Source organism: Thermothelomyces thermophilus, chromosome 3 (assembly GCF_000226095.1).
Source record: "Thermothelomyces thermophilus ATCC 42464 chromosome 3, complete sequence".
NCBI lineage: Eukaryota > Fungi > Ascomycota > Sordariomycetes > Sordariales > Chaetomiaceae > Thermothelomyces > Thermothelomyces thermophilus.
The window spans coordinates 4,508,390-4,525,562 of NC_016474.1; the positions used below are offsets into that span (position 1 = coordinate 4,508,390).

The 17,173-nt window shown below is 58.0% G+C and overlaps 7 protein-coding genes across 7 annotated transcripts; 4 read left to right on the plus strand and 3 right to left on the minus strand.

Moving 5' to 3' along the window:
* Nucleotides 1-66: 66 nt before the first annotated feature.
* MYCTH_2118714 (uncharacterized protein) lies at nt 67-1,119 on the minus strand (the record flags this gene model as incomplete). Its single annotated transcript, XM_003663469.1, has 1 exon — nt 67-1,119. One exon carries the CDS (start codon nt 1,117-1,119, stop codon nt 67-69), a length of 1,053 nt encoding a protein of 350 aa, XP_003663517.1.
* A 2,145-nt stretch (nt 1,120-3,264) lies between these two features.
* On the plus strand, nt 3,265-6,704 carry MYCTH_2061857 (uncharacterized protein; the record flags this gene model as incomplete). Its single annotated transcript, XM_003663470.1, has 2 exons — nt 3,265-3,682; nt 3,763-6,704. The coding sequence occupies 2 exons, from the start codon at nt 3,265-3,267 to the stop codon at nt 6,702-6,704; spliced, it is 3,360 nt and encodes a 1,119-aa protein (XP_003663518.1).
* A 1,047-nt stretch (nt 6,705-7,751) lies between these two features.
* On the plus strand, nt 7,752-9,216 carry MYCTH_2305504 (uncharacterized protein). The gene is made up of 2 exons (XM_003663471.1): nt 7,752-8,043; nt 8,108-9,216. The coding sequence occupies exons 1-2, from the start codon at nt 8,003-8,005 to the stop codon at nt 8,898-8,900; spliced, it is 834 nt and encodes a 277-aa protein (XP_003663519.1). The 5' UTR covers nt 7,752-8,002; the 3' UTR covers nt 8,901-9,216.
* Nucleotides 9,217-9,982: 766 nt separating this feature from the next.
* On the plus strand, nt 9,983-12,682 carry MYCTH_2305506 (uncharacterized protein). The gene is made up of 2 exons (XM_003663472.1): nt 9,983-10,077; nt 10,162-12,682. The coding sequence occupies exon 2, from the start codon at nt 10,975-10,977 to the stop codon at nt 12,613-12,615; it is 1,641 nt and encodes a 546-aa protein (XP_003663520.1). The 5' UTR covers nt 9,983-10,077; nt 10,162-10,974; the 3' UTR covers nt 12,616-12,682.
* A 1-nt stretch (nt 12,683) lies between these two features.
* On the minus strand, nt 12,684-14,184 carry MYCTH_2305507 (uncharacterized protein). The gene is made up of 3 exons (XM_003663473.1): nt 13,916-14,184; nt 13,807-13,859; nt 12,684-13,741 (listed from the first exon to the last, which is right to left on the minus strand). Exons 1-3 carry the CDS (start codon nt 14,081-14,083, stop codon nt 12,931-12,933), a joined length of 1,032 nt encoding a protein of 343 aa, XP_003663521.1. The 5' UTR covers nt 14,084-14,184; the 3' UTR covers nt 12,684-12,930.
* A 160-nt stretch (nt 14,185-14,344) lies between these two features.
* MYCTH_2305509 (uncharacterized protein) lies at nt 14,345-16,233 on the plus strand. Its single transcript, XM_003663474.1, has 3 exons — nt 14,345-14,536; nt 14,613-15,125; nt 15,185-16,233. Exons 1-3 carry the CDS (start codon nt 14,469-14,471, stop codon nt 16,014-16,016), a joined length of 1,413 nt encoding a protein of 470 aa, XP_003663522.1. The 5' UTR covers nt 14,345-14,468; the 3' UTR covers nt 16,017-16,233.
* On the minus strand, nt 16,234-17,075 carry MYCTH_2305512 (uncharacterized protein). The gene has a single exon (XM_003663475.1). The coding sequence runs from the start codon at nt 16,788-16,790 to the stop codon at nt 16,293-16,295; it is 498 nt and encodes a 165-aa protein (XP_003663523.1). The 5' UTR covers nt 16,791-17,075; the 3' UTR covers nt 16,234-16,292.
* Nucleotides 17,076-17,173: the final 98 nt, after the last annotated feature.

The window sequence follows — 17,173 nt, forward strand, 5'->3', positions numbered from 1 at the left end:
TACCCAAAACAGAGAAACCTAATCATCCCATAATCAACCACCATCCGGTCACGGCATCTCTTCGAATCATTCAACCAGCGGCTCAACACGTCGGTTGTCAACCGTCTTCGCCGGCTTGATGTACCGGGCGATCCGCTGCGTGAGGCTGGCCTGTCTGCGCAGCGTTCGCGGGGGCGGAGCCTTGTGCTCGGGAGCGGGAACGAACCCGCCAGTGGCACCGTGGGGCGCAGTCAGCTGCGGAGACCCTGGTGGCCACGACTGCTGCACGGGTGCGAGTTGGGGGCGAGAAGATGACAGCCTCTTGTTGCTCGTGGCGTTCTCGGCTACCGGGGTTCCGCTGCTGGTTGAGCCCTGCGCGGGGCCGGGGCGGCGCTGGTCCTGGTCCTGCCTCTGGAGTCGCTGCTCCGGGCCGTTGGCGCTGCTAGTGGCATGATGATGGCTGCGACTGCTGTTCTTGCGGGGTGGTACCGACTCGTCGCTGCCTTTCTCCACGGACCTTCCGGCCGACGAGGACACGACCGCGGTTGCGAATTGCTGATGAGGGTTCGGTCTCACCCGGTTGGTCGAGGGGCCGGCGGTGGCCCGCTGGGTAATACTCTGCAGGATCTTTTCGCGCCACTTGCGGTCTTCGGCTTCGGCGCGGGCGATAAATAGCTCATAGTCCGAAAGGGGCTCAGACCGAGGAGCGGGATCTTGATCCCCTTGGGCTTGTGCTTCTTTAGGAACTAATACTGGGGGCTGGGTGTTGACTGGGACGCGTGCGGCGGTGTTTGCTGATGGATAAGAGTATTCTGTCGGTGTGTCGGGGTGGTGGTTTGTCCCAGGCCGAGAATGCCGTCTTGGTGACTGCTCCTCCTCCTCCTCCTCCTCCTCCTTCCCGCACACGCCACCCTGGCTCGGTCGCCTACGGTCTGGCGGAAATCGGTGCCCAGAACGGCTCAGGGGCGATACTGCCAGACGCGAGAAATCGGCAGCGGCATGTGTGGGGGTGTATACAAACCGCGGTTTGGGTTCCTCAGTGACAATTTCCAATGGCTGGGGGGGTTTCTGCCATGCCTTCAGACGGTCGCGGAAGCTGGCTTTCTTTTTGAGCTGGGATTGCGGGGTGCCGCTTGGCATCTTTTCTGCACCCTGGTGCTACTGTTCGGCTCGGGGCGATTCACTGCAGTCTGCTGCGGCCGGGATGCTCCTGGCGTCCGCTAGTGATTACAGCAAAAACCAGATTTCCAGGTCCTCTGAAAACCAAAAATGCAAAGGGTGTCGTCGTTTTCGCTCAACATCAGGTCACTTGGGGGCAATCGTTCCTCCGGATGTTTCTCCGGTTGAAGTGTGTGTGTTCGTCCGAGGTGCTCCCCGTTCGGTGCAGGAACCGTCCAATGACGCCTGGGAGATCGATCGCGAAAGCGGGCTACTAATAAGTTGCCGCTGTGCCACGGCAGCAGTGTCGAATGCCGACCTTGGAACCCCTGCGTGAGGCCCAACCAGTCCAGAACCAAGCGAATGCCGCCGCGTAGATGCGTCCCTGCAGCGGCCCTGCATCCTTGTCTTGAATCGGGAGTGTCTGGTGTAATGTACTAGAGTACATACATAACTACATACATACATATGGTATGTGGTACAAAATGTACGGATTACAGATTCTGTTTCTCATGCATTAGCCATGCTCGCTAGCGTGCTTGAAAATCGCCACCTCGACCACCCAACTCGGTTCGATAAGTTACCTTTTTTTTTTTTCTTATCGAAATATCGTGGAGGCAGACGAAGGATATCTTGACTGAATCTTGGAGTTCCGCGATTCTAATGACACTCTGCTATGTGATGGGCTGCGTCCTTACCGAACCAGGGATGGAGTTTCGGGGTCCAGGGTCGGTGCGATCACGAGATGGTCTTTGTTAGCTGGAATACCTAATTGCACAGTAGATGGTTAAAAACAAGCAACGGATGCACACCTGAGAAATGCGAGCTTGTGTGGGGTAAGATGCCATTTTGGGATTAGGCTGCACTGCACTGGACAGCGGGATGCCGACAGGTCGCTTGAGAACGGGGAGGAAGATCGTGATTCGTGAGATTAACCGTTCCGGCGCCGCGAGTCGGCCAAGACATGCCTATTAACCCTAAGCCTTTGGCCTCTCCCGGTCTGTTGCATGCCTAAATACTAGGTGTTTTGGTTTCAGTTTACGAAGTACTCTAGTGTGTGTAGCGTATCCCACGGCATACTTTTGGTATTGTCGATGCACGTTGGTGCTGCAAAGCGGACATGGTTGCGGAGATCGTCAGGCGGGTCCCAGAGATGCTCCAGCTGCCGTTCTCGTTAGTGGTGCCACCTAACTTCGACGTCTTTCATTCTGCATATGAATCCGTATTTGCATGTAAATAGGTACCTTCCATCCTGGACTTCTTCCCTCCTCATGTTCAAGTTCCATCCTTTCGGGCAACGAGAGATGGATCAATCAGTATTATTCCCACGCACCAGACTCCGGGGATGTAATTATACATGTTATTTATCCGCGTATGTATTAATCCGTACATGCCTTAGGACATCACCAAGTCGTCATCTGAATAGAAACCCTTCAACCGCCTGGTGGTTGCCGTAAGTGTGAATCAAGAGACAGCATTTGATAACCACAGTGAAGGCATTCATTGGAGAGCATTGTTGATGTGAGCGACTTGTTCTCTAGAGATATCAACTCAAATGGATCCTCTAACTCGACGTGACGTTATCGATTCGGATCCCCTGGTTGTCTGTCAGACTCTAACGCAAATCCGAACATTATTATACCACTTATTCGAATGTGAAATGTTGTGCCAATGTTTATTTGGCTCGGAGAATCTGTATGTAGTACCACATTTTGGGCGGCACTGCAGAGAGGACCGCAGAAGGCCCAGCTGAGGTCCAGCCTAATTATCTAATCAGGTATCCATGCTAATCTGTCCGGATAAGCTCTGAGAAAGTGCAGAGATGTAAAAAATTACCTATAAGCACGGAATTGGCTATAGATGACGATATCATTGCTATAGTGGGAGAAGTTGCACATGGGTAGAGGCACTACATATAGGGTATAGAATATTGAGCGTTTCATCTGGGGCTAGTGGTGTTTTCTGTGAAGATGGTCGTATAGTGTGGGGAAAGTGGGTGGCTGATATCCTCCATCAGTTGACAATCAGGCACTTGCAGTTCTGATCCAGGTCATTTCCTAACCAACCAAGTTTTTGCAATCTTCGCAACATTCTCTCGGAGATTCCGACACTGTGCAATTGTCAATCATGGCTTGCAGCTCCGGTTGTTGTGGGAAGCCAGCTTCACCTCCTCCTCCCGAGCAGCCTAACTCCAACCCCGCTTCCACTCCGGACCAGGATGATGGGGACAGCTGCTGCGACGGCGCGAACACGATAGCCGGCGAGAACTCCGACCAGCCCGGCCTTGCTGGCGCCGCGCGTGATGAGCCTATCGAGGAGGACGACTGCTGCGCTCCCAAGCCATCAGCGCCCGGCTGCAACAACAAGGGCTGCTGCTCTGCGCCTGCGCCTGCGCCTGCGCCTGTGCCGAAGCCGCCGCGACCCGAAGACATACACAAGTCCAGCTGCTGCGAGGGCAAACCAGCTCCCTGCTGCGACCAGTCCTGCCTCGATCGCCTCGCACTGCGCGAATGCGAGAAGTACGCGTGCGACCTTACAGCCGACAGTAAGCTCTCCACCGCCTCAATTCCCCTTCTTTTGTTCCCCTCCCGCACGTGTTGATTCGGTGATTGACATGTCTCGCAGGTTCGACTATCTCCACCTGCGGCCGAGCTAAGGACGGCAAGCCGTGCGCCGAGCATGCGAACAAGGCCCGCCTGACGTACGCAGAGAGACTCGAGGCTCTCGGCTGTATCTGCCGTGCCCTGATCGCCCTCGGACAAGAGTCTTGCTGCCTGCCTTCTCGCCGTCCGTCCACCGGCAGCGCTCGCCGCCGCCGCCGCCGCTCTAAGGAGTCAGCGTTGCGTTCCCGCACATCTGCCGATTCGTGCTGCGTTGCTAGCGGCGCGGATGCAGCCTGTTGCTCCACCAAGAAGCGACCGGGCTCAAGGAAAAAGAATGAATGTCGCAGCTCCTCCGATGGGACGGAGGCTGCCGCTCCTGAGCCTCCTAGAATTGCGGGCTCTTGCGCTGATTCCTGCTGCGCCGAAGAGCGACCGGTCGGTCACGTCAATGAGGTGAAGGAATTTCTTTCGGACGTAGCGAACGCCACCACCGATCTCGAGAAGGCTTTCGCGCGAAATGAAAAGGAACACGTCATTCTCAGCATCTCTGGTATGACGTGCACTGGTTGTGAGACAAAACTAGTCCGGACCCTCGGCGTCCACCCGGCGGTCAGGAATCTGAAGACCAGTTTGGTCCTTTCTCGCGCCGAGTTTGACGTGATCGGTGCTGCTTCTGTGGTCGACGTCATGAAGCATCTCGAGAGAACGACTGAGTTTAAGTGCGAGAGGGTTACGAACAAAGGCTCAAGCCTCGATATCCTCGCTCCGGATGGCGATGCGGCCGCTCTCATCAACCGACCTTGGCCGGACGGGGTTACCGAAGTCAGACTCGTGGACAAAAAGACCGTCAATGTCAGCTTCGACCCCAAGATCATTGGAGCTCGGGATCTCGTTCGACACGGTTGGGGCGACGGCCAGGTCAATCTCGCGCCGCCCCGCCCCGACCTCACGCTCGAAGCAGGCAGTAGGCATGTTCGTCACGTCGGCTACATGACCTTACTCTCCGCGTGCCTTACTGTCCCTGTTCTGGTTATGGCTTGGGCTCCGCTTCCCGAACGCGACATCGCGTACGACTCGGCATCCTTGGCATTGGCAACGATCGTTCAGTTCGTCATCGCGGGACCCTTTTACCCGAAGGCCCTCAAGAGTTTCATATTCTCAAGAATCATTGAAATGGACTTGCTCATTGTTTTGAGCACTAGCACGGCTTACATATTCTCGCTGGTCTCGTTCGGCTACCTCGTATCGGGCCGGCCACTGCCGACGGGCGAATTCTTCGAAACGAGCACCCTGCTGGTCACCCTGATCATGGTCGGCCGATGGGTCGCTGCCTTGGCCCGTCAAAAAGCCGTGAAGTCCATCTCCGTACGATCTCTGCAGACCCCTACCGCCCTCCTCGTGAACGACGACGGAGAGGAAACGGAGATCGACGCCCGCCTTCTTCAGTATGGGGATGTTTTTAAGGTCGTTCCTGATTCGAGAATCCCTACCGATGGCACGGTAGTGTCAGGCTCATCCGAAGTAGACGAGTCCATGATCACCGGTGAGTCCAGGCCGGTGGAGAAACACGCCAGATCTCCAGTCATTGCCGGATCGGTGAACGGATCGGGCACGCTGCGCGTTCGGGTGACGCGACTCCCTGGCGACAATACTATTAGTACCATCGCCGGCATGGTCGACGAGGCAAAGTTATCTAAGCCAAAAATCCAGGACCTCGCAGACCGTGTTGCGAGCTACTTTGTCCCGGTTGTCGTTGCCCTGACGATTATCACGTTGGCTGTCTGGATTGCCATCGGTGTTGCTGTTCGCCAACAACCGGGAAAGGAGGCTACGGTTCGAGCAATCACCTACGCAATCGCAGTCCTGATCGTGTCTTGCCCCTGTGCTATTGGCCTTGCGGTCCCTATGGTCATCGTCATTGCGAGCGGTGTTGCCGCCGAGCGAGGTGTCACTTTCAGATCGGCGGAGAGCATCGAGGTCGCCCATAGGACGTCTCATGTTATTCTCGACAAAACCGGCACCATCACCGAAGGCAAGCTATCAGTGGCTCGAGAGTGGTATGCGGAAGGTAACCAAGACACCACCAAGTCACTGCTTCTCGGCCTGGTAGGGAGCATCAAACACCCCGTCTCTGCTGCCGTAGCAACCCACCTAAAGACGCAAGGCGTGTCTCCCTCACTGGTATCTGAGCCGAAGACCCTGACAGGAAGGGGTGTCGAAGGCGTTGTCGAGGGGTCTGGCTCGCTCCTTCGGGCGGGTAATTCACGGTGGCTCAACCTCGATTCCGATCCAGAAGTACAGTCGGTTTTGTCGCAAGGATACACGGCATTCTGCTTCACCATCGCCGGTTCTGTTGCCGCAGTCTTTGGTCTCCAAGACTCGATTCGACCAGACGCCGCTTCTACGGTCAAGACCTTGCTCGAACGTGGCATATCGGTCCACATCATCTCGGGCGACGACGACGGTGCCGTGCGCTCCGTAGGCGCACAGTTGGGCATTGCCGAGACCAACCTCCGATCTCGCTGTACCCCCTCTGACAAGCAAGCGTACATTAAAGGACTTCTTGGGGGCACCCTCTCCCCGAATCAAACCACAAAGCGCAAGAAGCCAGTCGTTCTGTTTTGCGGCGATGGTACCAATGACGCGGTTGCGCTAGCCCAGGCCACCATCGGCGTGCACATGAACGAGGGCGGGACCGACGTCGCCAACTCGGCGGCTGACGTCGTCCTCATGCGCCCCAAGCTCGCCGGTATCCTCACCATCCTCGCCGTGAGCGAGAAGTCGATTCGAAGGATCGCCTTCAACTTCGGCTGGAGCTTTGTCTACAACCTCTTTGCCATCCTGCTCGCCGCCGGCGCATTTGTCCACGCCAGGATCCCGCCCGAGCTTGCCGGCTTGGGCGAGCTGGTCAGTGTCTTGCCTGTCATCGCTGCGGCCGTGATGCTACGATGGTCCAAGATCTGACAAGCAATTGGCTGCGTGGTTGGCTTAGAGCGCTACAAACTATTAATACTTAGACCCTGGAGTGCGTACTGGAAACGGGGTTCCTAGGGTGTGTTGTGTACGGGAATGATTCAGCGTCCATCTGGTAAGGATAGCCTCTCGCATGGCTCATCCGGAAGAGGCCGTACGGGGAATATTGGCTTCAACATTCGTACTAAAATGTTTACACCAACAGGGAGGAGAGTCTGGCCGAGGAGACCGCTCCTCCACACGCACATTGGGCGGGCAGCCTTCGCCGAAGATACCGTTGCCCAAATTGGATCTCGTCTCCTCTAGTCGCCATTCCTGATGCCCCTGCTCTGCCGTTTCTGAATTCATTTTCACGAACATATCCCACCATGTGACCATGCATGAACTAGTGGATGGATGAGCCAAGAGACAGTTAACGAACCGTGGCGCTCGTGCCATTGGTCTCATCAGCACACGAGCTTCTGGAGAGAACAAAGCAGGTTTTTAGATTTAGAAAACCCCAGTTGGATAACCCCACTACAGAGCCATCCCTGTTCCGATATCACCTGAGAAAAGAACAGGGCAGCCTTGGAAACGGAGGTGGCTCGATCTAAGCTGAGCAAAAGTTTCGATTCACGAATCAATCTTTCATTTTCTTGAGATACGAAAGGGGTCCATTATAACCGAATGGGAGCATTCCAACTTGGCCGCACTTAACCGGTAGGTATCGGCTAGAGGAGTTCGGGAGGGCGAAGGAGGTGGAGGATTTCCTCGAACTATCGAGACGCGAACAGGTGCTGACCACGTCGAAGATTGTGGAGGTGGTGGTGTGGCTGCACCGTTCCAGAGACTTGGAACTAACACTTTCTTCTCTTCCACCCCCCCCCTCCCCTACCTTTCCCTTTTCTACTCCACGAGACCGCAGCGAATCACCGGAAATGTGGCGTTCTCCAATACGAGATTCGGCCCGCCGGCTTGGTATCCTTTTGGCCAATTACCGCCCTTGGAACCCCGCGTCGTCCTGCCCCGGTCTCTTTGCGCTGTCACTCCACGGCACTTTTGATCGCTGGAGCTAACGGTTGTATAGCGAACCCAACCGCAAATATGGACTCAGAACCATCGTCACCGGATGTTCGCATCCAGATTAGCGAGAGAGATGGCTGATAGAATAGGTTGCTTGCCCTTCCAGACTTCTTGGGATAAGATGAGCCGTCCGCCCCGGATCAGGAGCCATGGAACCCTTCTTCAAACGAAATCGTTACACTCAGGTTTAACGTTTAACTTGACACTCGATATCATATATCATCAAGATGCACTCGCTTGCAATCCTGCTTATCGTGGGAGCCGGGCTGTAAGTGTCGCCCGTTAAGCGGCCAGCATGCGTCAAATCAGCCTCGCTGACCTCGCTCTCACAGCATCGCGCCCGCTGCCGCTACCGGAGACCACCATACCACCAAACCTCCCTCGCACACGAGCGGCTGTCCTACCCTCACCGTTACCACGGACCTGTGCCGCACCTGTGGCTACCTCTACCCATCGTGCTCCGTGGTGAGCACGGTGACACGAAGCTGCGACTGCCCAAATCCGCCGGCGACGTCCTACACAGCTTTCCCTTGCCATGAGCCGTGCCGGAGCATTGGGTGTCCAACCAGCTATTCGATCGTGGAGCCGACCGGGTGCGAGTCGTCCACTTCCACCCCGCCCTCCAGCACCAGCACCAGCACTAGCAGCAGTAGCAGCACCAGCTGCAGCGCGACCTCCACCTCCTCCTCTTCGTCCGAGACCGAGGATTGCTCCTCCACGACGGTGACCAGCTCCCACAACCACACCAAATCCCACACCCATACCAAGTCCCATAGTCACAGCAGCTCCAGCAGCGAGCCCCCGTGCAACACCACATCCACATCCATATCCACAAGCACCTGCACCTGCACCAGCGAGCCGCCGGGCGAGACTAGCACGACCAGCTCTGAGCCGTCAACCAGTCACTCCCATCCGCACTCCCCTCCCCACTCATCCTCTCAGCCACCCACGTCGACCTCCTCGCCCCCGCCTCCCCCGCCTTCAACCTCGGCTCCGCCCACGAGCGGCGGTGGCGGGGAGGGTGTGCCGTCTTCCTCTTCCCTGCCGCCGCCGCCGCCGCCGCCGACCAGCAGCGTCGCTACGGCCGGCGCCAACGGCAGGGCGAGACCGTTCCGGCTCTGGTAAGCATCATCGGCTGATCGGTCTCTGGCCCTGCTCTCCGTGGGGACAACCCGTAGACAGACCCTAGGGGGTGAGGTGACGGGGAGCGATGACGGCGTGTTGGAATCGGGACCGGAATCGGGCGGTGGGTCCCTTGCTTGCTTGACCGGAGAGTCGTCAACCGGTTTTTCTCGTTTTCATTTTCTCGTTTTCTTCCTTCTCTTTTTTTTTCGCTCTAAAAACGCTTTCGCCGATTCTCTTTGTTCTCGCGTTGGGCTAGGCGACTGGGGCAATGAACCTTCCAGGTTGAACTACATACGGATTCCTCCGTACACTACCCGGTGGTGTGACTAATTAGTTCAGACTACCACCTGTCTCCCGGCAGGTGGTAGTCCTGAACTAATTAGTCAGCAACTAACCACCGGGTAAAACCAAACGAGATTGGCTGCGTTATCGGTGTGGCCTGAGTGCTGATGGCAAGGGTACAGTACCGTGCTGTATGTATGTACAGTACACTACTGGCACGATTTCGTTACAGGGAGCGGTCCCGGGCTTATTCTCCTGCCTCGTTCGTACTGGGGTAGCAATGCTAGTAGTTACGTGGTTCGTTCCACTTAAATAAGGTTGTCTGATGTGCAGGATCATCGTTTCTGTTGTGGGTTTCATTCCACGTTAGTGACCAGCGTCCCGAGGAGAAAATAAAAGAAAACAAGCTCCAGAACACGAAGCGACGATGGAGGGTGGAACAACAGGCAGCCCTAGTTATACCCCACCTTTACCCGTCCCGCGGCGGCCCCGCAGGTTTCTTGATGCATCTATCCTTCCTCTCCGATCTTCCATCGCTGGCAACTTCAAACCTTCATTTCTCGACATTGGCCCATCACACATCTACAGGCCAAAAAAAAAAAAAAATAATGGCGTCCGCGCTCACCCGCTACAAGCTCGTTTTTACTGTGCCGCCCGCTGCCCTCGAGGCGTGCAAGGCAGCCATCTTCGCCGCCGGGGCTGGGCGATACCCCGGCTCAGGGAACTACACCGAGTGCTGCTTTACCGTGCTCGGCACCGGGCAATTCCGGCCGGGCGACGCGGCTAACCCACATATCGGCCAGGTCGGTGAGCTGGAGCACGTCGAGGAAGCGAGAGTCGAGACGCTGTGCGTCGGCGAGGAGGTTGCTCGCAACGCGGTCTCCGCGCTCAAGAAGTGAGTTGGCCTTGGCAGCCTTGGTCTGAAGCTCGCGCGAGAGAGAGAGAGCATTGGAAGGCTGACGATCGCACAACCACACAGGGCACATCCGTATGAGGAACCTGCATATGAGGTGTATAAGCTGGAGGACTTTTGAGCCAGCGGCGTGACAAAAAGTCCAGAGAGCATGGGCCATCATTGAAATGGAGCCGTCCTGGGCCAGAAATGGCCATGATTTATGCGCAACCTGACGTGATTACCACATGCAACAAGGTCCAAAGAACGCCGTTCTCTTTTTTTTGTTTACGATTTCTTTTTTGGGGGGGTTCCCTCTGCTTGCTTCATCTAGTGCTGTTCTCCGCAGTTTCTCGAGGTCATCCTGGAGCCGCGTCCTTATCAGTAGCTGTCGACGACAACGATGACGACGACGACGCGATTTCCGAAAAGAGAAGCGAGCAAAGTCTGATGGTGATTGACTCCGATATTAGGCTAGAGATCATCGGAACCAGCCGCATCCAGACCGCCGCTCATTCGTTGCTTCAAGCCACGGACATGGTGATGATCAACTCGAGCAAATTGGGACGGCGCGGCCAAGACCTCAAAGAGATCAATGCGCCGGCTGGACATTGTTCCGCCAGGGCCGCTGCCGAGCGGACAGCGCACCTCATCGGCCCCAATCCGTCGCCTTTCTTTGCCGCTCGTTCCCTCCCGCTAAGTTGGGAGTGTTTGGGGAAGAAAGGGGGAAAAAAAGTAACAGGAAAAAAAAAAAAAAAAAAGAACAAAAAGAACCACATCAGTGCTACCTCCAGTACATTGTATCATGAGTGGTTGCGCGGGCTGCAGCATCTAGGCACTGTTGCAATTGAAGCTGTCACACCGCGGTCAGCGACCGGCAGTCCCGGGCCACATTTCGACATGGCGTCGCCGTCGTTGTTCTCGTCGTCGCACACCCTCAACGCCTTACCAATAGAGCTACTTGTTTTTGTCATCAACGACCTGGATCGCGTCGAGGATATCGCGGCCCTCGCGCTCACTAATCGGCGACTCTACGGCATCGCGAACCCGCTCCTTTACAAGCGCGCAGCCCTGTGCTGCGACGGACGGCCAGTAGCATGGGCCGCAAACCACGGCTTGGTGTCGACGCTGCGAATGGCGCTGGCCGCCGGCTGCGATCCCAACCAAGGGTTCAGTGAAGAGGTGCCCGCGGAGGAGTGGAAGAGAGCCGCCGCCGCCGCCCGGGCCGATGCCGTCGCGGGCAGACCCAAGGCGCGATGGGCCACGTGGGACTGGGGGAAGGGACCGACCATCAGCCGTATTCCATGGTCTCCCGGCCCCGGCGCCGAGATCGACCATGCCGATACCCCCTCCAGCATATCCACTGTCGGCCCCTCGACACAGGCCCCGAGTTCTTCGGACCTCGACTCGGTGGTCTCGTCCGAGGATGACCAAGATCTGTCGCAGCCAAGTGATGCGTCCTCCGTCACAGAGCCGTCACCATCACCAACCCCGGACACGGTGGAACGCTCGTACAATGCGGTCCACCTCGCCGCCCGTGGCGGCCACAACGAAGTCCTCAGGATCCTCTTGTCCAAGGGGGCCGCGGTCAACGTCGGGTCCCGCCACTTTTGCGCATGCACCCCGCAATACGGCCTGCTGAACGCGCTGGAGAGTCCCGACCCCGACGCCGACGATCCCAGGTGGACACCCCTCCACGTCGCCATCTGCCACTCGCATACCGACACCGCCAAGCTGCTCCTCTCGAGCGGCGCATCCATCAAGATGGAGGCGACAAGCGACGGGACGATCTCCGGACCGGGAGACTCGGTGGATATGCCAGGTGCCGACGGCTACGGGTCGACGGCACTGCACCATGCCGCGGGCATGGGCCTGACCGATCTGGTGCGCCACATCCTCGACAACAAGATCCAGACCGACGTCGACGCCAAGGACGACCGCACCACCACGCCCTTCTACCACGCCTACGCCAACCGCCGCTGGGACAGCACCGTGCCCCTCCTCCTGGAGCGCGGCGCCGACATCCACTGCGAGACCAAGATGTACATCCCCTACACGGCCATCACCCCTCTCGGCGAGGCCTGCCGGCTCGGCCACTTCGACGTCGCCGACCGGCTGCTCGACCTCGGCGCGGACCCCCGGCGCGGGTTCATCGCCCTCATGAAGGGCGGCTGCCTCACGCCCCTGCACATGTGCTGCATGCGCTCGGCGCAGCCGGTGGGCGAGCCGGCCGAGAAAGGCGACGACGACGAGACGCGGGGCCGCGCGCGCATGCACACGATCCATAAGCTGATCGCCAAGGGCGCCGCGCTCGACGCGCGCGACTGCTTCGGGGACACGCCGCAGTCGGCGGCGGAGAAGGCGCGCAACACGTTTGCGCTCGAGGCCCTCGCGCGGCTGAACATTTCGGGTGGTGCGGATTTGGAGGAGAAGGAGAGCCAGCAGATAAGAGCTGGCCGGGATGCTGCTGCCGGGTCAAAACCGGCCCGCGCAGAAACGCCCGCGACGGCTGCTCCATCGGCTGCTGCTTCGGGCCCATAGGTTGTCTTGCCCTGGTATATGCGGAAATAGTGTCCACAACCAACCAAACTATATAGTGCAGCTTGTCTCGCAAGGTTGTTCGGTACGAGGAAAGCTGTGAATAGTACAGCATCGGCCTGCTGCATACGCTCGAAACCGGTTCCTGCGCTAGCCGGTCGGTTCCAATGTATAGTCAGTTCTTCTGTAGTAAAACACCACTTGATAAAAAAAAATGTTGGAAAATGATAGACACGGATTGCCACATATGAGTGCGCAAAACAAAAATCTCCTCTTTTTTTTTGTTCTCCTTTTGGGTATCGATTAGCCCAAGCTGGCCTACCACCTCCTGCCTCTTCCCCTGCCCCCTCTCCCGCCACCACCTCCACCACCTCCCATCTGTTGCCCATAGCCGCCGTATCCTTGGCCCTGCCCGTCGCCGAACCCTCCGCCAAAGCCCTGTCCCTGACCGCCTTGTCCCGGCCCGCCGGCACCTCCACCGCCCCCGCCAAACATGCCCGCCATGGCCCCCATATCCATCTGGCTCGGGTCCATCCCGCCGGCCATCATCTGCTGCATCATGGCCTGCATCTCGGGCGGCATGCCCTCCATGCCGGGCATCTGGCCGACCCCACCGACGCCCGGCCCGACCCCGCCCCCGGGTTGCCCCGCCCCGGCGCCGCCCGGTCCCACGGGCCCGCCCGGCACCGGCGGCGGCGGCAGCCCCAGGCCGCCCATCATCATCATGTTGGTCATGTCCTCGATCATCTTCTTGTTGCTGGCCGCGATCGCCTCGGGGTTGTACTCGCTCCGCAGGGTCTCCTGCTTCTGCGCGTACAGCGCCCACGTGAACTCGTCGAAGCCGTAGTTGAAGTAGTCCGACAGGTCCGTGCCCGGCTTGCGCCACGGTCTCTCGTGGTCCTCGGGTAGGTCCGTGTCGATGTTGACCTGCGTGAGCGGCTTGCCGGAGGGCTGGTGGATTGGGATCGCGTTGATGTCGAGCTTGGAGGTGGACACGGGGGCGGTGGTTTCTGTTGATGGAGCCGAGGTCTGCTGCGCCGATGCGGGTTTCCGACTGGTGGTGGTTGTCGCTCCATCGGAGGTTGCCGTACGTTGAGGTATGTTCTTTATCTCGCTGTAGCGGGATTGACTAGACCGCCGGGTTAGTCGGCTTCCTCCGTGCGACGACGGGAGAGCGGGGGTCTCGAGGCTCACGGTGGAGGGGCCGGGTTTGACCCGTCCTTTCGTTCTGTGATGATGTCGATATCCTGGGCTCTGATTAGCCAATTGATGGGGAAGAATGACGCGGTGCCGCAGTGCGTACAGAATCCTCATCCTCGTCCATCGCCCCCCCTTCGTCCTCCTCCTCGCCCGACTCTAGTTCTTCGTTTGCATCCTTCTTTGATACCGGGGCAGCTTCTGCTGGCGCTGGTTGTGAGGGAGGTTGGGGTTCCTCTGGGGCGTAGAAATCGTCTTCGTCATCAATATCCATGGTTTGATCAGTGCGGGTAAAAGAGTTTTCACTGGAAGGGTTGTGTTGTAGTTAATTTGTTAAGTGAAGTCGAGAGAGTTCCAAGTTACAGTGGATTGATTGAATGGCCCAGCTGAGCAAGCTGCCGCTGTTGAATTCGCTTGGCTTTCCAGCTTTCCAGTTGTCGCAGGGGCCCCCCGTTTGGGAAGGCGGTCAACTACTACCCCATGCAACCCGGACCCGGGCCAAGCTTCTGCAGCTCGCGCAGTGGGGCAGGAAAAGCAATTCGCGACCATCCAAAACACCGAGAGACTGGGCAGCCGTGGCCTGCGAGGTTGACAGACACGCCATAGCCGCGTTCCAACGAATTACATTTTGCCAGCCCTTACTTGAAAAGGCCGTTAATATGGCTTTCGCACGGTCGGCCAGCGGCCCCGGTGGGCTCAGCATCAACACGGGCTCGTCCAATCTCTTGTAAGTCGGCAATGAAGCCCAATGTTTCTCAAAATTAAGACACGCATATGGAGCTGATGGACTGATTTGCACACAGTGGAACAGGCACCAGCCAAGCTCCAGCAGGAGGTGGACTCTTTGGCAGCGCGACTTCCCAGCCTGCCCAGACGGGTTCTTTGTTCGGCACGACCACTTCGCAGCCGCAGCAGTCCGGATCCCTCTTTGGGTCGACAACAACCCAGACGCCCGCTTCGCAACCCCAACAAACCGGTGGCCTATTCGGCCAGACGACGACGGCGACTAGCCAACCCCAGCAGACAGGAGGTCTGTTCGGCTCTACTACTACACAAAAACCGCAGCAGACAACCGGAGGCCTGTTTGGAAGCACGACGACATCGCAGCCAGCGCAAACGGGCGGCCTATTCGGTGGAACGACGACACAGACCACACAGCCGGCGCAAACGGGCGGTTTGTTTGGCAGTACGACGACGACACAGCAGCAACCGCAACCCCAGACGACGGGTGGGCTCTTTGGCAGTTCGACCGCAAATACTGGCGGCATGTTTGGGGCAAAACCGGCGACAACGAGCACGGGGACTGGCGGGCTCTTGTGAGTTGCGGAGGTCTGCTTCCTCGGATTAGGGTGCGTGGACTAATCATTCTTTCCAGTGGCCAACAAGGGCAGCAAACCCAGCAGCAGCAACAGCAACCAGCAAGCGGCCTGACGCTCGGCCAATCGACATCCCAACAGCAGGTCGTGCCCGGCGTGCGGATCGATTTGAGCAACATCAAGTCCACAACCCGCTTCAACGACTTGGAGGAATCCCTCCAGAAGGAGATTGCCCAGATCGACGAGGCCATCCAGCGGTGCATGAAGGATAAGGATGCCGTCGACGCCTTCCTTCCCTCGCACGGCGAGCAGCTGGCCGCCATCCCGACCGACGTCAGCTTCGTGACGCGCAAGTCCGAGGGCGCGCACAACGCGCTGTCCAGCGACATTCGCGCCATCAACCAGCTCCGTGAGCTGGTCAAGCAGGACGCCGACCACGCGCGCCTGTCGTTCAAGGCGATCGACAACCTCAAGTTGCCGACGCAGTACCACCAGGCCGGGCTGTGGTCGAACAGAGGGCAGCAGGTCGGGGGCGGGGGAGGCGCTGGCGCTGGCGGCGCCGTGGATGCTCAGAGCAACACGGATCTGATCAGCTACTTCTCGCGGACGGCGGATGAGATGGACGAGATGATGAAGAAGTTCGAGAAGAACCTGGGCGAGATCGAGGTCCATCTGCACGGCGTGCAAGGAAGCATGCTGGAGCAGATGCAGCGGGTCGCGGCCCAGAACAAGAGTGCCGCCCAGGGAGGCGTCGACGAGAGGGTTGTTGAGCTCGCCGCCGTGCTGCGGGATTTCGAGGAGAGCATCCTCAAGGTTGCCGGGGTCGTGGGAGGTGTAAAGGAGGGCGTCACGGAACTGCAATTGAAGGATTTTATGGGCCATGGCAGCTGAGCGTCCGAGGCCGCAACAGCTGCTGGATTAATGGGACGGGGCGAGTGTACAATAATGTAGCAGACGCAGAAGTAAAGAAGGGCCATGGGGCGCCCATCCATCCAACGTGTTTTATTTGTATCTTTGCATGCCGTAAGGACCAGGTTCACTAAACCCGCACAAAAATTGATATCACTCTGCCATGCCTGGCCTTTAACCGCTACCTGTCTATCCCCGATATCTTTCGTCGAAGGCCATGGGGTCGCAACGGCCGCTGCCGTTGAACCTGGTGAATAACTAGAAATAGCCCTCCCCATCATCGCCACCTTCATCGTAGTCTTCGTCGTCCTGGTTCCCGTCGAAGTATTGTTCCGCGTTATAGTCGTCGCCGGACTCGTCTTCGTAGACATCATCCTCCTCCGCATCCCCGTCTTCATCATCCTCGCCATTGCCCTTCACCCAGTCGTCATCGTCCTCGCCAGACAGGTAGGCTTCCTTGCCATCCTCATTCTGCTTCTCCACGGTATTGAGCAGTTCCAGCGCCTTGTCCAAGTTCGCGTTCGCGCCGCTGCCCACCTGCGGCATATCGGTAAGAAACAATTCTTCAGCCGTCTTGTACGAGGTGATACTGGACAAGCCAAGGGTTTTGGGTCCGACGCGCCGCCGCTTCGTCCCGGGCTCGTCGTCGCCATCCAGCGTACTGTGCAGTTCGGGCGGGAAAAACTCCTTTGCGAACGGCCGGGAGCCGAGGTCAGGTAATGTGCGGGGAAGCTTTTGAAACTTGTGGGAGTACATCGGCACGGCGGTGAACGGATCGACGGTGGCCTTGGTGACTTGCCCATAGCGCTTGTTGAGCTGGTCCTGGCCGTAGATGCGTGCCGTAGCCGAAGCCTGTGTCCGACTGCGCGCTTGTGTGTAAAGGGGGCTGTCTTGGCATTGCTCGCGGAAGAGGAGAAAGAAGGAAACCTGCTTCTCTTCTTTCTTTGTGAGGGGGGGTGCTCTGGGGACGTCGTAGGGCTGTCGCAATATAAGAGACGAGTCAGCAAGTCAGAACTGGACATTGTGTGTCGTTGGGTTCACTTGCGGGAAACTGCTCCGAGGGCTTGCCGTCCAGGACGATATCTGAGTCCATCGTCCAAGGCACGCTGTTTTGGGCGACAGCCCTTCTGCCGTTGGTC